The 23725-nt window shown below is 33.9% G+C and overlaps 1 protein-coding gene across 1 annotated transcript in view; it reads right to left on the minus strand.

Annotated features, from left to right (window-relative positions):
- Positions 1–23725, minus strand: part of CSMD3 (CUB and Sushi multiple domains 3) — a 681859-nt gene that overhangs the window by 205358 nt on the left and 452776 nt on the right. The window contains exons 25-27 of the mRNA XM_032181613.1: positions 20115–20306; positions 16419–16545; positions 15612–15814 (exon numbers count right to left, since the gene is read on the minus strand). Coding sequence (XP_032037504.1) covers positions 15612–15814; positions 16419–16545; positions 20115–20306 — 522 coding nt within the window. The remainder of the gene's footprint in view (positions 1–15611; positions 15815–16418; positions 16546–20114; positions 20307–23725) is intronic.

Here is a 23725-nt window from a genome sequence, read left to right on the forward strand (position 1 = left end):
ACTCCTGTTTATATCTTCAAATGAGCTACTGATTTCTAATTTAAAGTATATTAATAAAATATGGAATTACTAGATTTCACTGTGCTATACTAGTAGATCTTGTAAATGCAGCATGCAACAGAATAAGATACTGGAGCTAAATCACAATATCACTTCAGTATTGTTCAACACCTTTGCTAACTACCTGGACAATGGGACAGACTGATCTCTTGCCAAGTTTCCAGACACTGGGGGATCAGTTGATATGCGGGGCTGCTATGAAGAGAGACCTCAGCTAGTTGAAGAAACAGCTCGAAAGAAACTTCATAAAATATTGTGTTTGGGAATTTTGGTAATAATATGCTGTTGTTTTTAGTTGTTGCAGAGCTGTACTTATTATACAAAGCCAAGGACTTTCCATCTTCTCATGCTGCCCTGCCAGCGAGTATGCTGGGGGTGTACCAGGAGGGGACACAGCCAGGACAGCCAGCCTAGACTAGCCAAAATTATGCCATATGGCATCATGGTCAGCCATAAAAGATGGGGAAAGAAGGAGGAAACGGGTGTGAAGGGGAAGTTTGGAGTGATGACATTTGTCTTCCCAAGATACCATTATGTGTTATGAGCCTTGCTTTCCTGAGAGTGGCTGAACACCTGCCTGCCAACAGGAAGTAGCGAGTGAACCCCTGCTTGTTGTGCTTGCATGTGCAGCTTCTGCTTGAGCTAGAAAACCATCCCTATCTCACCCCATGAGTTCTCAAACTTCTACCTTTCTGATTGTCTCCCCCCTTCCACCTGGGGAGAGGGAGTGAGTGGCTGTGTGGTCCTCAGTTGCCTGCTGCGGTTAAACTACAGCATATTATGTGCAACCTTGGAGATATTCAAGGCCCTAAGCAGTATGATCTGTTTGACTGCTATGATCAAGAAGTTGGACTAGAGGTCTCCAGAGGTCCTTTAAAACTTTGTGAATTCCTATTAAATACACAGAGACTTCATCTAAAAATAAAAAGACTGCTTTAAAACTGATTTTTGCATTACAGCATTAAAATGCAAAAGACAGGTGCTCTGCATCCACAGCAGAAGCAGATAAATTGCTATTAAGTCTGGATTTTAGGCTTTTAAGCACTCCATCTTTAAAAGTCTAATTCTCATTTTTCAGAGTTTGTTAGGTAATTTGCAAGGCTTTATTAATAGTATCAATTCTAATTGAAGGATTTATGAAATAATCTGACAGACAAGGTGAGCTCTTATTTTAGAATCAACCGTTAACATCATACATAGATTCTCAATAGGTTGAATAGAATAAGTTAATATATTTTCAATAAAAAAGGAAGGAAGGAAGGAAGGAAGGAAGGAAGGAAGGAAGGAAGGAAGGAAGGAAGGAAGGAAGGAAGGAAGGAAGGAAGGAAGGAAGGAAGGAAGAGGGAAATAACCCAGCATGTCATTAAACATAATAGGAGTCATGAAACTACATATTCATTTTTACTTTCTCATAAATAATTAGTCTTAATTTGTCTAAAATCTGTAGAAAATAATACTCACTTTCTCTGTTAAAGTCATTCTTTAAAGAGTCCATTTAAGAAAGAGAGATAAAAAAATCTCCCTATTTCATTACATGCTTTGTGATTTATTTATTTCTATAATTGTATGACTTTATGTTCAATATTATCTGCATGTTAATGATGGCAGTGAGGACTTCTTAGTGCAACTATACTGTTGCATTACAAAGCTACTAACTTGAACAGTTAGAATAGTTGTCTTAGTCTGGGTTATTTGATTGGGCAAAATTGGATAAAATCCGTGGATAGGTATTAACATTGGACAAGTCTAATAAAGATAAGGTTTTGACACATCTCTTGCTCTAAATGTTTACTTTATCTCTATATAAAAGTGTTTACTTTATATAAAGTCTTCTAGATGTTTCTGTTAAGAGCAAGCACTCCATTCAGTTTTAAATCTGGCACTTCCATTTGAAAATATATACACCTATACAAGCATTTCTACAAATCTCACAGATCTGGATACAAAATTTCTCCTGTCATTTGGATTTGATAATATGCAAAGTGGTGATAGTAGTAGAGGTTTATGTTTTTTAGTAGAAGTAACTCAGGATTATAAAAATCCTAAAAAAAGCATTTTCATCTACAGTTCTTTAAGTCTTTACAGTTCCTTCCCTTTAAATCACTTTAAAAAGAATATAGTAGGAAAAGGTACCCAAAAACCTTTCCACACTTTTGCAGTGAGAATAAAGTGAAAATTAATTATTCTCTTATTCTCTTTCTGACAACAACATATGTGTTCTTTTTTTTTGTTTGTTTGTTTTTTTGGTTTTTTTTTCTTTTTTTTTGTGAGAGTATGTTTAAATTAAACTTACTTTATTACGAGCAGGATTCATTTAACTTCATTTTGTCCATGCAACAATTAGGTGTCTTATATTTCAGATTCCCTATACAGACACTATAACAAGGGAAAAACATCTATTTCTGTCTCAGACACTTAAATTCTAATGTGACAGAATGGAAGGGAATATAAGGTCAATCTTTCTTCCACTCAGAGAAAAATCCAATATGAATGGTTTATATTAGAAATCTAACCTTTACCCCAAGAATATATTTGTTACAATAAATATTACTTTGACCCACATAACATCATATATTTGACTTAAAAGGAGATTGAAGTGAATTGTCATTTTTTCTTTTTTCTTTTTTTTTATTTTTTTTATTTTTTTTTTGTGGTTTTGTTTGTTTGTTTGTTTTAAAACAAATCAAATTGTCAGAAAAATAAGTTTCAAATACAGAAATATCTTTTCAGGTAGACAAAGTTAAAAAATTGTGCTACAAGAAGAAGACCAGAAAAGGAAAATTTCAGTACTGTATATAGTTATAAAACCACCACATTTCTTGAGAGCTAATACATACTAATCATATATTCAAAATGAATTTCTTAATTCCATCTTTCTGTAATGTCTTCTCTAGTCTTCAGTTTCTATTTGATTGTGCCCATCATTACTACTGTTTAAAACTGTGATTTGTTCATTTGTTTGATTGAGATAGGGTCTCTATTACCAGTCTTGATAGGTCATTTTCTGTATTGTATTCTCACTCTTTGCCTCTTCATTCTGCTTACTTATTAATTTATTAATTTATTTATTTTTCATAATCTTTTTTCAGCTTATTTTTACCTCTTTCAAAGTGTATTAACTCCTTTACTTTTGAAATAGATATTCCAGTAGAAGAGCTGATCTCCACCCCCATTAGATGTTCAATAACGACCATCATTATTTCTCATGAATATTTGTTGAGTGAGCAGGAACAATGAAGTCCTGTATAACTCTGCTATCATACCTGCAATGCAGTCTTGAAAGCTTTCTGCAAAATAAATGGAACCAGCTATCACAATTTCATTATTATTCATATATAGGATCTAAAGTACTTTGTGACATATGAAATAGATAGCTAATTTATGAAAAGAATAGATTGATTTTTCATTCTGTCATTGTAGAATTGTCATTGTTATCACTGTGAACTCAGCATTACAAAAAATCTCTTAATGTCACATCATCTTGAATACCTCATAAGGTATGATTTTTAAATGTAACAGATTACAGTGCAATAAAATACATGTATATCTTAGCTGGGAAAAATACATACTTCAAAAGCTCTCTATTACCTAGTACACAGCACAACAGGTGCAAGAACAACAGGGTTTAGCATAAACTTGTGTGAGGTCACTTGAGAGCTTTTTTTCCTAATAAAAATACATAAATGTTCAAAAATAATTTATTCTATTTTTTGACAGTTGGAATAACTACACTGTAATTAAGTCAATAGATCAAGTACTAGATTAAGAGCTCACAGAAAGAGTTCCTGATGAAGAACTCCAGATTCATGGTGGGGTTGAATGAAACTTGATACTCAGTAGATTACTTATTAGGGGACACATTAGACATACAGAGTTTGTATATCTACATGGTTGGGATGACAAAAGTGTTTCAACAATAGCATTTCATATTTCAGAACTGAGTGTGTTTTGGAATGCTCTTACAGAGCTGCAGAAGCCATTAAAACAACATTTAGTTGTACCCAGAAAGACTTCCAAGCACAGATCTGTCTACAGATTTTGTTGATGTGGAGTATAAAAGCATTTTGATACATCTGTTTATTAATAAGGCACCAATGTACATTTAAACAATAAAATAAGTATTATAAATTGATCATTCCTGCTGCAGAAAAGAGCAAATTAATGCCAAGGTCCAAAGGTTTCTGATAATTCATGAGCCCAAGCAGTTTGATACGTGACTAATGTCTCAACATGACAGCTCTATACCATATGCAGGAATATGCATATGGTATAAATGCAAAAGAGTGATAAGGCAGTAACAGATTCCACTGATGCTGGGATCAATATACCAAACCTCTGGATTTCTCACTGTTACAGTGATTTCTAAATTTAGTCTTATAATGCATGCCAAGTCTAATTAAAGAGTAAAGAGCCTGAATACCAACCCTGAGAAAAAATTACTTCTTCGTTTTGATTAATTTGCAAATGTCTTCTGGACAGAAAAGAAATAGTAAATTTTGTTTATCTGATTACTAGATTTATTTATTTATTACTGCAGAGCACAAGATCAGGGCAGAAGCTTTAAGTTTTCTAAGATTCTAACTTTTCTGAACCCACAGCATGTCAAACAAAACAAAACAAAACAAAAACTTAACTTATTTAAATCAACATATTCTTCTAAATTCCTATCACTTTAAATTCGGCTTCCTGTAACTGCTGGCATTTCAGGTGTGCCTCTGCCTGAACCAACCCTGACAGACTGCACCTTCAAATTCAAGCTGTCCCAAACTCCTTTACCCATATAGACAGTGCAGTCTCCCTGCTTCTCTAATACTTTCTGTTTCAGAATCAGGTCACCTTGATGTTTTCTATCTCAAAACCAACCTGCTACACAACTTTTCCTGAAAAAGAAAGAATCAAATGGCCACTCTGTTTTCACTCAGTCTTCTACCAACAGAAACACATTAAGTTTTTGTCTATTTTAAGCTTTAGTATCTGCTAGATCTATCAGAGATTTAGGAGAATAGCCAATATAATTCTTAAGTAAATTCTAGCCATAGAGTTAGTTTGTTGATTTTGCATGACTTTTTAGATTCTAAGTTTGTCAGTTATTATTTGAAGATGTCGTGGTTTAACCCGGCCGGCAGCTAAACACCACGCAGCCGTTCGCTCACCCTCCCCCCTCCCTCTCTGGGACGGGGGAGAGAAATGGAAAGTGAAGCCCGTGAGTTGAGATAAAGACAGTTTAATAAGACAGGAAAATAATAATAACAATAACAATAATAATAATAATAATAATAATAATACAATTATGATAATAGTACTACTACTAATAATATGTACAAACAAGTGATGCACAATGCAACCGCCCACCACCCGCAGACCAATGCCCAGCCTAACCCCGAGCAGTCCAGCCCCCTCCCCCGGCTAGCCACCCCTATATATTGTTTAGCATGACGTCAGATGGTATGGAATACCCCTTTGGCTAGTTTGGGTCACCTATCCTGGGTCTGTCCCCTCCCAGCTCTTACTGCACCCCCAGCCTGCCTGTTGGCAGGACAGAGCAAAAGGCTGAGATGTCCTTGGCTTGGTATAAGCACTGCTCTGCAACAATTAAAACATTGGGCTGTTATCAGCACTCTTCTCATCCTAATCCAAAACATAGCATTCTACCAGCTACTAGGAAGAAAATTAACTCTGTTCTAACTGAAACCAGGACAGAAGATTAAAATGAAAAATTTTAAAAATAAAGCATTGAGTCAGAATTTCATCAGGAACCATCCCCAACAAAAGGAGTACAACATTTTGCACAGTCAGGGTTATTAAGGATGCCCAGGCAAGTTCTCTGTTTGCTTAACTCTTAGCTACATCACAGGCACTTAACTTGAGGTTTCATTCCTCTCAGTGTCCTGAAACAGTAATTAAATAATTAGGAAGTGTAAGATAGGTGAGAGATTTTTTTTTTTATTATTATTATTTTTTTTTTAATGAGGAAAACAGAATGGGGCATGCAATTAGTAAATTGAGGCAGACCATAGTTCAAATCTCTTGTTCAACTTGAAGAAGGAGATAGAATACATACTTATACAACTTATCACATAGAAATTTCTGAGTAGCTAAGAGTCAATAACTAATAGAATGCAATATATGTCTTAGTTTGAGGTTCTGTTTCAAATAATTTTCAAGTATTCTAAATAAAAGTGCTTAGAAAGAAAATTGCCATATCATCAATATAAACTCCTGTTGAAGATCTTCCAAGAAGATATGGAAACAGATGGAATTCTGAAATCAATTTCTGGAAGAAAAGAAAGTCAATGTTGAATGTCTAGACCTGGGACAGAGGATTGTCTCGTTTCTCCTGTTGCTGTATGGATTGTGAGAGATGATAGAGCAACATGTGATGTGTAACACACTGTCAGTAGCAGACTCCAGGCTACACGCTTCAAACCTTCTTAGAGCAGCAGCAGCAACCTGATTGACAATCTAAAGTGTTAGCATAGCCAACAGGTCATTCCACTGTCCAAAACCTCAAGTACTTATCTTGCAGACAGCTGGGGCCATATCCAACAGATCTTTATAACCCTCATTGAACTTTTCTGAGTATTATTTTCCTCTAATATTAAGCATTGACTAAATGCATCCTAGCACCAAGCTCACTAACACACCAGGACAGGAAACAGATTGAAGAGGAGGTGTGTACTGGAGCAGGAAGGGTTACACTCCTGCGCAGTAGCCCTCCCTGATGTCACAGGGACTCCAACTTGTGTGGAGTTAAAAAAAATAAACAAAAAAATAGACATGCAACACAAAGTTTGAAGTTATCATCTTTATGATTTTCTGTACTTTGACTGTTGTCAAATGAAAGAATTGTTCTGTGTTGAAAACCAAGTTCAATGAGTTACAGGTGTCTTATGCATTTGTGAACCTGTCTATTCCTTCAACAGTGATTTCACTACCTGTCCCAAGGCTCACAGAAACAGACAAGCAACAACTTGTATTGAGCATGGAAAAGTGCATGAAGGAAAGTGCATGAAGGAATGGCTTTTCCTTGTAAAGGAAAAGTCCTTTACAAGGTACAACCCCAGTTTGTCAAGGTAAAGCAAAGGAACATTTCCATTTTGTTATTACCATCTTGATAATAAATAAGCAGTAACATTTTTGTGTGGTACTGTTCTCTTAAACCTCTGTTGCATTATTCAAACACACATGCACAGGTTTATACACGCACATCCACACATGAATCAAAAACATTTTTTCTGTGAAATTGTCACCAGCAAAAAAACATTAGGCCTGAACTTGACTAGCAATCTTTTGATAACTATTATTACCAAAATCTATGGAAAGCAAAGCCATGCCTAGTATCCTCCATACTATTCTCTAAGTACACATTTGACAAGTGGGAAATCCAAGTGAGAAATTGTAGGGATTTGGGGGAAAGGCCTTTACCCTCTGAAAATGACTACCAAATCCTGCAGCGTTATCATGGCTATGCCTGGTTTGCAGCCCACCCAGGAAGGAAGCTTCCCACAGCATAGGGAAGAAGGGTCGGTACAGGATCCAAGCTGCCCACAACTGTGTGTTCATCCAGAAGCCTGTGCAGGGCTGAGGGATCTACCCAGGTACAAAGCCCCCTACAGAAAATGTCCAAGGGTTCCAGCCAGGTGACTGGAGACCAGCAAAGCACTGCTTAGGAGTCTCGTGCTGAGCTGAAAGGGGCACATGGGCCCATAGGTGAGGGTGTGAAGCTGGCCAGGGCCTGCAAGGCCTACTTAGTGTACTCAGGATCCTGATATAGGGAAAGATTTCATACAGAAACTTTGAAAGGTAACAGAAGCAGGTTAAGTTTTAAGAAGCTGGAAAAAGCTGATCTTTTAAAAAAATGTTTTACTGAATTCGCTGCTCTTGGAAAGACTGAAATAATTACTTAAATTTCTCTCTGCACGGAGTTGACATCAAGGACCTTATTCTTAGCTATCAGAGACATATTTTTAGCTATAGTTTATTGTAATTTCATTTAACATGTAGGAGAGTTATTAGTCACCTTGGAGAGGGAGGGGAGGAGGAGAGTGGAGAGAGGAGGAGAAAGTGGGGAAAGAAAAGAGAGTAAATATGGACAGTGCCTTGAAAAAAAGAAAAAGAAAAGAAACATAATGTTGTCTGGTTTGTGTTTGCATCTCATGCCACATATTCATAGTTTTTAGTTATACCCCTGTCCATATTTGATGTATTTTGGAGTTTATTAACAATTTAACTCCATAGACAGTCTGTTCAGTGTAGGTTCACCTGTTCCTTGGATGGACTTTTCATGACCAAACAACAGATGGAGTTTTGAAAGAAATCACAAAGTCTTGGTTGCCAGAGATGCCAAGTCAAATGTTATTATATAGTCATAACATTCTTTTTATTTTGTATTGTATATAATTCTTTATGATATCTGGAAATTTTATAGTTCTGTATTTCAACAGTAATGGTTTGTATGACTGGTAATTACAAGTTTTAGAGTGCTTTTTGCACAACTCAAGTTGGAAAACACAGACTACTTGGCTAACTGCATACTAAAATATTAATTCATTGAAATTTTATTCAGAATTTGAATCCAGATTATTTTGATTAAAAATCAGTAGAATGTATAACAGCATTTAGTGGCAATTGTTAACGGAACCTATTTTAAAAATATCTTTTACATTGTAATCTGGTATAGTCTGATGAATTTTTGTGGGGGGAAGTGTGGAGGTAGAGTTCTCTTCAGAGGGACTTTTTCTGATTTTACTGTCAGATACATTTTATATCTTTGCACATGTAGGTTTAATCATATGATCTAACTCGCTTGACTTTTTTGTTGTCAATTTACTTCAGATATTTTTAACAAAATGCATTGTGATGACTAAACATAGTTTTTATTATGACTTTTTGGACAACATTAAAAGCTACTTTTTCCCAGTTCATAAGTAGACCTCTTTTTCCACAAAAATACAATCTTCAGTTCTGAATATCTATTCTCTCTTAAGCACTTGCTTATAGCTCTGGCACTGAGTATGAAATCCAGCCCCAAATAAATTAACATATGGTTTCAGATAATTGCTGGAAAACAGCATAAAATAGACACTGTGACAGCACGTGATCGTGCTGGCAATGCATTCCAGCTGGGGAGGAAGTTTTATTTATTTACTTATTTATTTATTAAACCTTAGTGTCTTTTTTTTTTTTTTTTTTTTAATTACTAAATTATTATTTATTTTCTTCTTTTGGAACTATAGAGTTCTTTAAGCTTTTTGTACTGGGCCTATCCCTGTTTCAGACGGCATCAGGGAGAAAGAAATAGCTTTTCAGGAAAATAAAAAATAAAAATCATTAGGATATTGGATCACACACAAGGGCTACTTGTGCATTGAAAACCCTAATGATCATAATCCTGATGATGCAGATTTTAATACCATTTCTACTGAAAAGATCATTAAGAGGACCTGAATGAAAATACATTTGTTTAAGTAGATTCTATACAGAATACTCACAACCTGTTCTGTTAAGGATACAGTTGTATACAGTTGTGCAGTATTGAACAACGCTACTGGTTTGCCTTGATTTTGCACTCTGGGTAAATTGGAATCCTCTGAAGAGAGGAGGTATTGCTCCCGTCTTTTTTATTATTATTATTATTATTTTTTTTTTTTTTTCTTTTCCTGTCTTTTACAATTGTCACAGTTTGTATGCATTTGTATATTTGCATTGCAGCCTTACCATTTCAAAACCCTACAATGTTCTGGGAGTTCTTAAACACAGGGCAAAATCCTGACAAATGGTTAAGTAAGAAGGTGTTTAATCTGTTTTTTAATCTATTTGAAGCATTCATTCTTTGTTGATCTGTTGCTTCTTCAGTTCTTTTGTACTATAATTGAACAGGTTGGAATTGATACAGAACTGACCTTAGTATTGATAATATTCTAACCTTACACATAAGCTGTTACTCTAATATTTGTTAAGACTATCAAAATTTATGAGTTAGGAAAGCATTATACTATTGGTCACTTGCAAAAAGTTACAGAACCTTTGTCAGAAAACAGCTTCTGTTTCAACATTACACCTTCCGAAAGCACAATGGGAATACAGAGGAAAATGAGGATCCAATTGTTATTTTAATTTTCTTTTGCAGGCTTTATTGCCTTTATGAAAGTGAAACTAGAGAACCTGAGACTGCACAACTGAATATGTACAGTCAATAACTGAAGTTCTAGTTGATGCTTTTTTTTTTTTTCTTCACAATCATATACATGTATAGAAGACTGAAGGATGAACATTGTTTCAGTCAAATCTCTTTGCTAGATCTGTCATTTATATATATGTGGGATGCAAAAATCCATATTATTCATATATTCAGTTTGAAAAATTACAGCTTGAGAAAGAGGCTCTGGATTCCAGTAGTGAAAGATTTCTAGGTTAGTTACAGAACATGAAAAAATATCAGTGATCAAGTATAAATCTAGTTTGATATGCCTTCAAGGAATTTCACTTACATAAGTGTATTTTGGCCATTCTACCAAAATATCACTTCTTTCTAGATACATTTTTGTAATGTATTCATTCCATTACAAGGTAGCATATAGAACTTCCAAAGTATCTTTCTTTCCTATGGTACAGATTACCTAACATAAAAAATATCTTCAATAACACTCATTAACTGAAAATACAAGATACATAAGTGACAGGAGGCCAAGACCTTGGAAAAACAGATGATACATCCAAAAATAACTTCACACTTATATTTATGCATTATACAGTAATCTAAGTGTGGTAAAAAAGTAACAGTCCTGAAGTCCTAACCTGTACCTACAGAAAAAATCCCATCTTGTATGTGTGTTTATGTATGTAAGCATGTATCTATGTACATCTATAAAGAGTGGCTCACAAATTACACAATGGAAAGTACTGATACTGAAAATGAAGAGCAGCAGAAAATCCACCCCCAAGTTGCATTAATGCAATACCAGAGCTTGTCACAGGAAGCAGAGCACAGAATACCTATGGCATCTAAAGTATTTACCATGGGGTAATAATTTTTGCAGTCACATGACAAAATGTCAAACCTGTTCTGTTTTATTCTGTTTTGTACCAAATACAAATAATATATAATAAATATAACAATATTCTCCAAAATACTGTTGGAGAATACTACAGAAGTAGGTTGATTCTGTCCTGCATGTAAAAGATATTCCACTGCTGCAGGATGAACTTTATATGTATCTGAAGATAAAAATGTGACACCTAAATGGTTCCACCAAAGTAATTCCTGTATACCTCAGCTGACGAATTTGCCAGTCACACAGCAGTTTGTGTGTAGTTCTCTGTAAGAGTGCCAAAAAAGACAGCTGAATAATCGATGTAGTGTATGAATTCACAGGCTTTTTTTTCAGGGTGAAATCTCCACATGGAAAATGGTTAGGGAGATGTTTCTTTGCACAAAGAAAACAAAAAGTACTAAGTCCTGCTCTTACACCATTTTGCTCACACATTTGTAATAAAGGAAATGCAGGGAAGAGAAAGCTTAACTGAGATTTTACTCTTTATCCAGCCTATTAAGAAACATAATTATGGTCCCAAAGCTTCAGGTCTCTCTAGCTACAAGCTATTATCAGGGCATTTACATGGAATCAGTAACTCATAGTATTTGCCCAAATAAAAGACAAATATCCTATGTATACTAAGTGATAATAGCTACTGAATAGTTAATGTCATTTAATAGCATTTACCTGTGACATTTTTGCCATTGAAATCCCATAAATGGTTATTCTGTTTACTATTGTTAGCTATTTTAAAGAAAGACAATTGCTGATGGAGGGAAACAGATCTACTTAACAGCCTTAACAGCTTCTTTCTGTTAAGTTTGTCAATGCTATTAAAACAAACAACAATAAATAAAAAAAATAATATAAAAAAAAAACTTCAGGAAAAAGAAGAAAAAGTTGTAGGAAAATAGTCATCCTCAAATTTTACATTTTACAGCATTAAATATAAAGGTCTCCTCTCATGGTTGAAAGAAATCAGCAAACAAGGAAGCATTAAGACATGAAAAACTTGTTCTGCTATGGAATAGACACAAGAAGAATAAATCCTATTTTTCTGACTTCATAAAAGTGAAAACTGGAGAAAATAAAAGAAATAAAATAAAAAGTAAAATATGATGTTCAGTGTCAAAAAATCTTCCTAAATGACTGTGGTGAATGTGTCTTTCTTTGAACCACAATTAAAAAGTGAATAAAGAAACATTTACCAAACTGCATGGCTATAAAAAGGCACTAAACATAATTTCAGAAAACTGAATTGTGAGTGTTTAAGGTTTTAGCCATTTCAAGTAATCAAAGTAAGCAATATGATTCATTATAATTCTAGACTGGAAACTATTATTGTCAAATTTAAGCCATCCAGGTTAGTATCTGATGCAAGTTATCTATGCTTTTTTTCAATCATCCACATGAACCAGCACTGTGGCCAGGTGGCGAAAGCCATTATCACCCTGGCTTGTATCAGAAATAGAGTGGCCAGCAGGACTAGGGAAGTGATCATCCCTCTGTAGTCATCACTGTTGAGACAGTTCAGTTTTCAGCCCCTCATTACAAGAAAGGTATTTAGTTGCTGTACTATGTTCAGAGAAAAGTGACAAAGCTGTTGAAGAAACTAGATAATGAGATATATGAGGAGCGTCTGAGGGCACTGGGTATCTCGAGTAAAGGAGGCTAAAGGTAGACCTCATTGCACTCTACAACCTATCTGAAAGGAGGTTGTAGAAAGGATGGTGTCAGTCTCTTCTCAGGTGACAAGTGATAGGATAAGAACATCCTCAAACTGCACCAGAAGAGGTTTAGATTAGATATAGGTTAGATATGAGGAAGAATTTATTCACAGGAAGGATTGGAACTCCCTCCCTACCCCTAACTTTTACAAAATTATTAATTTTGATTCCTTGTAAAGGACTGTGTTGGACAGGTCTGTATAGAGAAAATTCTAATAGTATCAGCTCTAATTACAAATACTACTTAAATTATAATTATCTTTATACTGTTTGCATAATATATCAGCTTCTCTAGGATTGTCCCCCTCCCCCATTTTATTTGGTGAAGAATGCTCTCAGTTGTTAATTGCTACCAGATAGAATTTTTTTTTCTGTATTTGCTGGGTGAATTATAAAGAAGAAATATTAGGTATATTAGTTAATTATCACATTAATACATTCAATTATTATATTATCATCATATTAAATGTATTATATCATAAACTACATTATTATTATAATGTATTAATCATATTACATTTGTTATAAATATTAAATTAATTGTATTATTATATTGTATTATTATATTAACACATTATAATTATTATATTAATACAAGTTATATTACAATATAAATGGTGAATATTTTCAGTTATTAAATGAATTATAGATGCTGAATTGTGTAGGAGCAGTTGATAAAAAAAAACTTTAAGGGAAGCTGAACTAAAAATCACTTTCTACAAAATGAATTAACAATTAAGGAAATAATATAAAAAGTCAAGCATTCGGGGTCTTCAAAGGGTTTGAATTCCTTCAAGAGGAATGCTACTAAACTACAACAGATATTGTAAAAGCACCAATAATCCAGTTAAATACTCATACTCTCTTCCACAAAATGGCAAGAGGAAAGTAAAAGCAGATACCTCCCCTGTGTAAGCTTTCTGTTTTTTAATTACACTGCAGCTAAAGTACGCAGACACCATCTGTTTCACTCAGACAACATTATAGATTCAAAGAAAGTACATGGAAGATTAAAACAAAATTACATAGAATTTCTTTTTCCTCCCTCTCCTCAAATATAATTCTTTCCTGCTTAGTAAAGTAGTATGGCCAGAAGCGTATGCAGGCATTCAGAGGGACCTGGACAGTCTGGAGGGTTGGGCTGAGAGGAACCTCATGAAGTTCAACAAGGGCAAGTGGCAATCCTGCCCCTAGGGAAGAATAACTGAATGCACAGGCTAGGGGGTGACCTGCCAGCCTGCAGCTCTGCAGAAAGGGGTCTAAGGGTTGTTGTAAAAAAATTAAACATGATCTAGCAGTGTGCCCTTGTGGCCAAGAAGGCCAATGGCATCCTAGCCTGCATCAAGAGGAGTGTGGACAGCAGGTTGAAAGAAGTGATCCTCCCCTTCTACTCAGCGCTGGGGAGGCCACACCTGGAATATTATATCCAGTTCTGGGCTTCCCAGTACAAGAGGAATGTAGAACTTCTAGAGAGAGTCCAGCATAGAGCCACAAAGATGATTAAGGGATTGGAGTATCTGTTTTATGAGGAAAGACTAAGTGAGATGGGCCTACTTAGCCTAGAGAAGAGATTGATAGGGGATTTTATCAACCTCTACAAATACCTGAGGGGACAATCTAAAGAGGATGGGGCCAAAGTCTTCTCAGTGGTGGCCAGCGATAGGACAAGGGGTGATGGGTATAAATTTAACCACAGGAGGTTTCATTGCTATCTGAGGAAGAACTTCATTACAGTTCAGGTGACAGAGCACTGAAACAGGCTGCCCAGAGAGGTTGTGGAGTCTTCTTTGGAGATATTCAAAACCTGCCTGCATGCAATCCTGTGTAACATGCTCTAGGTGATCCTGCTTGGTGGGGGGGGGTTGGACTAGATGATCTCTGGAAGTCCCTTCCAACCTCAACCATCCTGTGATTCTGTGAATTAAAAACTATTCATGGCTCCAATAAAAGAGAGAAGAGGCATTCTTTCACTACAACTTAGCTATATTTTACTTTGTCCTCTCATTCACACACTTGATTCTTCCTTCAAATCACTGTGTGCGTGTCCACATGCATTTTTCGTATACATAGAAAGAATGACATTAGGGGGAAAAAGGACTTACACAAATACCAAATACAGAAAGCACAACAATGTTAATAATGTTACCATTAAAAGTACAAGTCTGTATCAACTAAATTATAAACATTGCTACTGCTAAACAAAATGATATTATGAGATGAGATCTTGATATACTTGAAAAATATATATATTTCATTGATCAGCAGTGAGGTCAAAATGGACCTTATTTAATGACTTCTTCTATTTCAACATGAAAAAGGATTTAATAACAGTTAAATAAGTGTTTAGGTTTGTCACTATGCTGCCAGCTTGATTAATCCAATAAGATGAAAGAAATAGTGCTAGAAGACAGAAAGGAGAAGGACACTACTGTTCCTGCAGTGCTGTTTCCTGTTTCATCCTATACAAGTGCAACAGGAATTAAAAATTCTGCACAGATGTCTTTGAAAGCAAAAACTCTTATTGATTAGAAAAGGATGAAGTTGTTAACGTGCTTACAACACCTCCTTTGTGAAAAATGCTAGTCATAATTATAAATATTCCTATGCTTTCCCAGTTGGTCTTGAAATAAAGCCAAAATAGTATATGACATGGATTTGTATTTATTCATTTTAAATAAAAACATTAGCTTTAGAACAAATCTGACAGTTTGGACCAACTCTTTCCTTACTGAAGTTAGAAATGGTGTCACCAATTTCAGCATAATAATAAATAAATCCATCAACTTACTTGAAAACTGTATGGCAAACCCAGATTTGCTGATATAAAAATCTGTGTCAAATTGGATAGTTACTATGTTGAGTGTACTGTGAATGCCTTCAGGAACAAGAGATCCACTAATTTCCTTGAGTAACATCTCGTTCTCAGGTGGTCCATCCCAAACTCGTAGAATATCATGTGATGCCTCAGTATCAAATGCAAGAAACTGAAGGCTGTAAGAACACCATGATTTTATTGTCATTTTTAAATTATTTAACAATGTATCTTTAGCAAAACAAAAACAAAACAACTAAGAAAGCAAATAAACTTTGATTTCCAAGTGTATTTTTTTTCCACAATATTTTTATACCTTTATCATTGGATGCATAAAAGAGAAAAACAGAAATATATTTGAAAGCTAAATTCTTTGGCAACTAGTATTTGAATTTTGTGAACCATGAAATGAATACATATTGCTTTAGCCATTCAAATAATATATAAGCATCCACAGACTTTTCAGAAAATATTTTTTTTTCTTAAAACAGCATTATGAACTGTATAATTGCATTCTCATTATTATTATTATTTTTAAACCAGATTTCCAATTAATATTTTGTGTGTCTTTGAAGATGTTAACAACAACAACAACAACAAAAAACACAAGTAATTTTAAGGGTTGATTAGACAACACAAGACTACATATTGAAGTTTAGAATGAGAAAAATACTGTTCCTGAGCTGCATCTTAAATCCTAAATCCCTTTCTTCCTCAACTATACATGCAAGATTGCTTATTATATAATTCAAAAAGATTTGTTATAAGATTCATTTTCAATACCTGACAATATTTCCTGGGTCTACTTCAATCACCCACATGCAACGTAGATTATTATCATAGGGAAAAGGATAGCCAGGAGATAAGATTCTTCCTGATGATTCTCCTTTAAAACGGCCTCCACATTCAGCTGATGAAAACACCATTGCATAATGTTACAGACAGCTTTCCATGTGAGCAATCGATGAGATCTACTCCCTTGCTAAATAAGTAACAGAGCTGAAACACAACACACCTGACTGTATGTCCCAAGATTGTATGACAACATATAAGATCTTCAAGTAGTGTGGGAAACAAACCTGCAAATATGTTTTTACTTGAGTATTTCTGTATTTTCCTTTCATATCTATGGTCTTTCTAATAATTTTGAACACACAATAATTAAAAAGTATACTATGTTTAATGAAAGAAACAAAGATTGTTACTTAAAAAGAGAAACAAACAAAACCACAAGAACACAACATCACTCTAAAACAGTCAGATAAAATTAATAAAACTGCAAAGGAATAAGTAGGAAATTAAAAAAAAAAAAAAAGAAAGAAAAAGAAAAAGAAGAGAGAAAATACACTAAATTAAAAATTAAAGCAGGCTATTCAGAGAGGAAATCAGACTTTCAGTTTAGAAAATTAGAAAATTAAAAAAAAAAAAAAAAAGTAAGACTTCTTACCTGAGACTTGTCCTCATAGTGAAGCTATAATATTTCTTAGAGGATAATAGATGGTAAGTAGATCCCTGTTAGTTGGCATCAGCCAGCCAATCACTAGGCAAAATTTAGTATATAATAATCTAGATACCTAATCTATGAGATTTTTATTTTATTTTGTAATCCCTTGGGCCTATAAAGTTTTCTTATTTCCCCTTCCTTCATTTTAAAGTTCCTCTAATGCTTTCTCTCTTGTGAAGTCCAAAGCCAAAATACTGTTTTGATTAAATCTCTTTGGATAGTTCAACTGCAGTTTTATTTTGATTTAATATCACCTAAAATATTTAGTTGACAGATTTATTATGATCAGTGAATTTCCTGATAAAATGTAATTGAAATCATGAAGTATTTTCCTGAAATAATAAAAACTTTTTTTTAAAGACAGGTGGTATTTCATACCTTTTTAAACGCTCTGCCAATCTGTTAATTCCTAAAATCCTTTAAAAAGAATTTTTAAAAAATAGTATTTATTCAACTCATATGATAGAATAGTCTATTATTCTTCCAGTGGAGTAAGGATATAAATAAATTACACAACAAAGAAAAAAGCGTTCATTGGCAAACAATGAAATAATAAAAAAAAAAATTACATTTTGTCCAGGACCATCGAACAACAGTACATTTATAAATTCTAATTTTCACAGAGGATTACTGGTTTGTTTTTTATTGGGATTTTAGAAAGTCCCTCTCTCCCCAGTGGTTTATTTCCTCCTCTTCAGCAAGTTACAGCTCCCTATTTTTGCTGGTTGTTGACTCAGCCATGACAGTAGTGACTTCTCAGAAAGCAGAATCCTCACTGGTGGCAGTGAGAAGTAACAAAGCAAAACATCTTCTCCAGTTTGCTCACTGTGAAGACAATTCTAATAAGAATCTTAATTCTTTCAGAATGTCAAGTTTAGAGATTCAAGGATTTCAAGTTAAAGGAAATATTTAGTAATTTTTATATCTTCTTGCAAATTCAGTAGATAGTACTCTGTACTATAATGTTTATTATGTTTAAGATTTATGACTACTAGAACTGCTTGGAAATACTTTTATTTATATATATATATATTTTTTTTTTAAGAGTAGTTGTGCCTCATGTATTGTGATTTTGCATCACACATGGTACTTTAAACTGGATGGATAAGTAACTTCTGTTAATATCAGAATACATAGATGTGTTCAGAATAGCATTAATTTAAAACTGAACAAATTTACACTATAGGGCGGTTCACGTTCTAAACAGGTTCATCTACACAAAACATTTAGGACTAATTATAATGTAGTTTTCACAAAGAGTCTGGTGACAGCACAAAAGATGGTTGCTTAATTTCTTTAATTTTTTAAAAGACAGTGATCTGAATTGGACAGTGAATCAGTATTAAAATAAAAAAGAATATGAAGACCATCAGGATATACAGTATATCATCATTTTTAACAGAGGACCAGCCTCACCTGTAGATTTCAGTTTAGTGATTTTTTTTGTTAGTTTATACCAATTCTGAATCCAATTCACTTCGTAATCCAAAGGTGACCAAGCTTTTCATTTATATGCATCTATGTTGGAGAGGGACAGCTGAATAATTAAATCCCAAGACAGTTTGTATTAATCATTTTCGGACCTTCTTCCAAACTTCCTTCTTCCAAGGGGTCAACAATGTTTATTTCCTATATACATGAGCTGTTCTAGAGATTCCCTTCCTGTAGCCCTTCTAAATGTAAAATATATATTATGTTTTGAATATTTGCTTAGAAGGATAAGGATGTTGAATCTCCCACAGTTGGTGAAAATAGTGCACAGTACACAAGTAGATCATTAATCATTAAAAACGTGAAGGAATAACTTTAGGCAGATTTACCTTGATCTGTTTTAAAATTAAGCAAGAACTCATTTATTTCTGTTACTAAGGTGATATATCCTATGATTTTTAATGTTAAATAATAGAGCTGAAAATATTATTTATTGATGAAACTTTAATTTTCAACTTTCTTGGATCACATTTTATCTTTTTTTTTTTTTAACTTCCATCGTATGTTCTCTCTGTGCCTCCGAGCTGCTTCTTACACTTTCCAATGCCATGCTTTCCTCCTTATTCTACTGTTACAAATATTCCAAATAATGTAGAAATTAGTTATCATTGGGTATATTCAAATATTCACATTTGGGACTTAAGCATTTATTCTTTAATAACTTCTTTCAGAGAACTTTTCAGTTCTTGATTGTTGTTTTATATATGTTGTTTTACGAGCTCTATCTCTTGATAAAGATATGCCAAAATACATTGTTTTCTGTCAAACTTAAACTGAAAACAAAGTGCATTTCGTCCCTTGCTTCCTCTATTCACTCATTTCTCATTTCCTCTAAAAGATGATGAAAAAAAGAAGAAAAAAAAAAAAAAAAAGGAATACTAAAGTAGTTTAGTCTTGTGTTATTTTTGCTTTCTCAGGGAAGGAATTGCAGGTGACCGCACAACTTATAGTTACTGTAATATTGTAATAGAGTATATAATAATGTGTTGTTATTCATCACAGCAAAATTACAGAAGTGATAAAAATACAATATGCCTCCGCAGATCTTAGTATCTTCATTTTTTTATTTTAATTTATTTTGTAGTATTTATATATAAATATATGAAAAGCTTTTTCTAGTGTAATGTTAGATACAGTTAGGGAAAACTAATTTTATAGCCCATCATTAAAATTATATGGTCCTGATTAAGCTTTTTATGTTGTCTATTTGCTGACTTTAACAAGACATATACATATTAGCAATTTCATTATGCATGTTTAATAATTACTTTTTCTTTTTTTCTTTCCTTTTTTAACCCCCAAAAAGGTAGCGCCACTCACATATATTAGGTAAGGTCTAGTTAAATAGATCTGCCAAGGTGCATGTATATTCGTGTCTTTGCAAAACACAAGAGTATTTTTTTTCCTTGCTTATATTCAGATAGCAGTTTAAGTAAAGAAAAAAAAAAGTAAAAAAATAAAATTAAAAAAAAATGGTATACTACCAATACATGATGGCAGAGGATAGTCCCATGCCCTTCTTTCTCCAGTCATACACTTCAGAAGGCTACTTCCATGCAGTGTGTAACCTGGATTACATCCATAAATTATAGTGCTTCCAGCAAAATGACCTTGGTCACTGATTTTATATCCAAACTGTGGCACGCCAGGGTCTTCACAATGTGAAAGCTCAAAACCTGCAGTAAGAATAACAAACTGTAGTTAAAAAATCAAACTCATAAATACATTGATCAAAAAATAAGATTTTCTGTTTTCTAGCAGAAATCAAGTATTTTTAGAATTCAGGCAGCAATATATTTAAGGTTTCTTTTCTGTTTCTAAATAGTCTAAGTAGGATAATTGTCTGTACCTTTCTGTCATACTTCAGAGTGTAACTCTATTACTTTCAAGTTGAGCCTGCCAACCAAACTGTTGTAACATCTTTTTTTTCTAAAAGCTCAGTTAAAGACTGAGGAGGGAATTCATGATAATTATCAATCAGTTCTGAAATGATATTATAATTTATAAAATGGCAGTTAAAATGACTGCCTGTTTATTTTGATGACAATCTAGTTTGTGAATGGACATTTATAGGCTCATAAACAAGCCTTCGAAGGAGATTTGTTATTGTGCACATTAACACCAGTGGCAGAATAGCACCTATGGCACAAAAGAAATAGTTGCATTCATAACTTCCTACCCTAATCCTGCTTTCAGTAGTTTGTAAATTTAATCACTAAATGCAGGAGGCAACAATGATGATGATGATAGAGTGAATTCAAGCCAAATATTTGGGCACTTCAGAGAATTAAAGCTGTGGAGCAAGACCTAGAATGACCGAAACATAAATAAGTATAACATTATGGGGAAACATATGGGGAAACATAACCTATAATTTGGGCAAAAGACTCTCTACTCCAAATAAGTTTTCCTGCTATTAACTGAGAAGCAGTTCAAAACCTCTTTGTTCAAGACCTCTTTGTTCAAAAACCAATATTTTTTAACAATATCATGCAGCTCAAACTGAGCGCAGCTAAAAAAGACACTTTGTGTCAGTTTGACATTCCTTTATGTAGCTGACATAGGAGCAAATGAAGGGCTTTTCATATGCGCATTGTTCATTGAAATCATTTACACAGTATTTGTCCAGCTGGCCAACAGTTGGTACAGTTGGTAGCCTTTCATCATCTCTCCGCAGGTACTGAATCACTACTACTTGTTAATTGAAAAAAGGTTAATTATTTTATTTTACAGACAAAATGGTTTGGGTTGGATACGCCTGTTTGCTCACAGGAGGAAAAAAGTAGGTCAAATGCCATATCTTCACAGTTCCTTCAGCTCATTTCATGTCTCACTGAAAATGGCTTACCTCCTGAAGAGTCTCCATAACCTCTGAGCTGAACTTTTATCAATCTTAGATGAGATATTGTTTCCATTATAGACTACACTGCAGAATCTCTAGAAGAGGCTAATATGAAGCCCATGTGAAGAACCCTTTTAATACTGCCAAACTATATATTTATTGACCAGTTAGAATTTCCTGTTTTCTAAGAGAAAATGTTGAACACACAGTTCAACATGCATAGTGTGTGAAAAGAAGTTAAAATGTCTTGATCCCTGAGATGTCCTCCTGTATGGACAACCTACTTATAGATAAAGCACAAAAGTAGTCTTTTTGACAGATCACTTCCTTCTTAAGGATGAGAGAAAACAAAACAAAACAAAACAAAAAACAAACGTAATTCCATTGCCTAAGCATAGGTACTAACAGTGTTCAGGTGGTTCAGGTACCCCAAGTGTAGGAACTATTGGAGAGAGTCCAGTGAAGGACCCCTGAGATGATTAATGGACTAGAGCATATCTCAGATGAGGAAAGACTGAGATAGCTGGGACTATTCATCCTGGACGAGAGAAGGCCCAGGGGGTCTTTAGGGTGTATAAATCTAAAGAGAAGGTATAAAGGAGTTGGAGTATACTTTGTACATATGGGATTGAGTAAATTTTTTTCATTGTAGCCCATATGGTGCTGTGGATTAGGTTGACCAAACCAGTGTTGATAGCATACCAAATCTTTCTGCAATTGCTAAACATGGATACCTTCTCTGTTCCTCACTCCACCCCACCAGGGAGTAGGCTGAGGGTGGCAAGAAGTTGGGAGAGGTACAGCCAGGACAGCTGAACCCAACTGATCAAAGACAAATTCCATTCCACATAGTGTAATACTGAGCAATAAAGCTATTTTTTACAATCTTTTCAAAGAGGTCGCTGTTCAGAGACTGGCTGGGAATTGGTCTGTTTGTGGGAGATGATGAGTGAACTACATTTGCACTGCTTTTTTTCTCTTTCCTATACAACTCACTCCAAAAGTTTTTTCTCACTTTTGTTCCTTAGGTTCTGTCCTACGTCAACCATTCTGTAATACTTTTGTACCAATACTGGGCAATACTACAATTAATGAAGGGAGTGCAACTATGAGAATTAATTCCATGCTATCTGATCTCTTCTGTTAAGGGTAGTATTTGTGAAGTAAGTTATTCATCCTATTTAATTTAGGATGTCTAAGAAAACAGCATGTATCCCATGCAGTTTCCCAATGAAGTACATATTTACAAAAGAAGTACAAGAAGCACAGTTCAGACTAAAAGCTATTAATTCAGGCTAGGAAAGTATATTCTACAAAAAACACTAAGAATGCATTAGTAAGTACTCAAAGGACAGGAAATGTTAATTATAACATTGAATTTACCTATATAAATATGATAAAATGAAATATTGTGACACTTGCATAGTGACGCAGAACTGAGAAGACCTATTTTTAATCATACAGTACAGTTCTATGATATCACAGGCTAGTACATGGCATATTTAAGCAACTTTGACCTCAAAAATAATTACATGCCTTTGCAGTATCTTGAAATATTTTACTTTCACTCTGCTAGATTTATAATAGTTTTATAATATTAGTTTTATTATAATTATACATTATATATATATTATATTATATATATAATATAAATATAAACATATAATATAATTATTATATATTATATATTATATAATAGTTTTATTATATTATATTACTATTTATGTATTTATTATATTTTATATTAGTTTTAAAAGAATGACAAAGATGTTTTTGTAACAAAATATTTTGAATAGTTGAAAATGAATGACAGAGGAAAAAAGAAGGATGATGACACAGAATTGCCTCATAATACTGTTCTGCATGCTAAAAACTGTTTTATATAGAAGGATAATTCAGCAATGACAAAATTATACATAAAAGAAGTCACGTACACCATGTGCCAATTGACACATGTAAATATATACATTTTCAGAAGTTGCCATGTGATACACAAGATGAATATAGCTGTATTCTGTATACACTCTAAGCCACAGATCTGAAAAGATTTAACCTCTTCTAATATCTGTAGTTTAATTTTGTCAGTTGATGTAGAGATAAAAAAGATTTGTTTGGAAAGTTTCTTAATCATTTGGGTTCCAAACTGGATTGTTTTAAACAATAATCCAAACTCAGAAATTGCTAGTCTAATGCAGTTTGTATTGTACGTGAGACTTAAAGTAGAATTTTACATATAAAAAGTCTTTATGAAAC

This window comes from Aythya fuligula, chromosome 2 (assembly GCF_009819795.1).
Source record: "Aythya fuligula isolate bAytFul2 chromosome 2, bAytFul2.pri, whole genome shotgun sequence".
NCBI classification, from domain to species: domain Eukaryota; kingdom Metazoa; phylum Chordata; class Aves; order Anseriformes; family Anatidae; genus Aythya; species Aythya fuligula.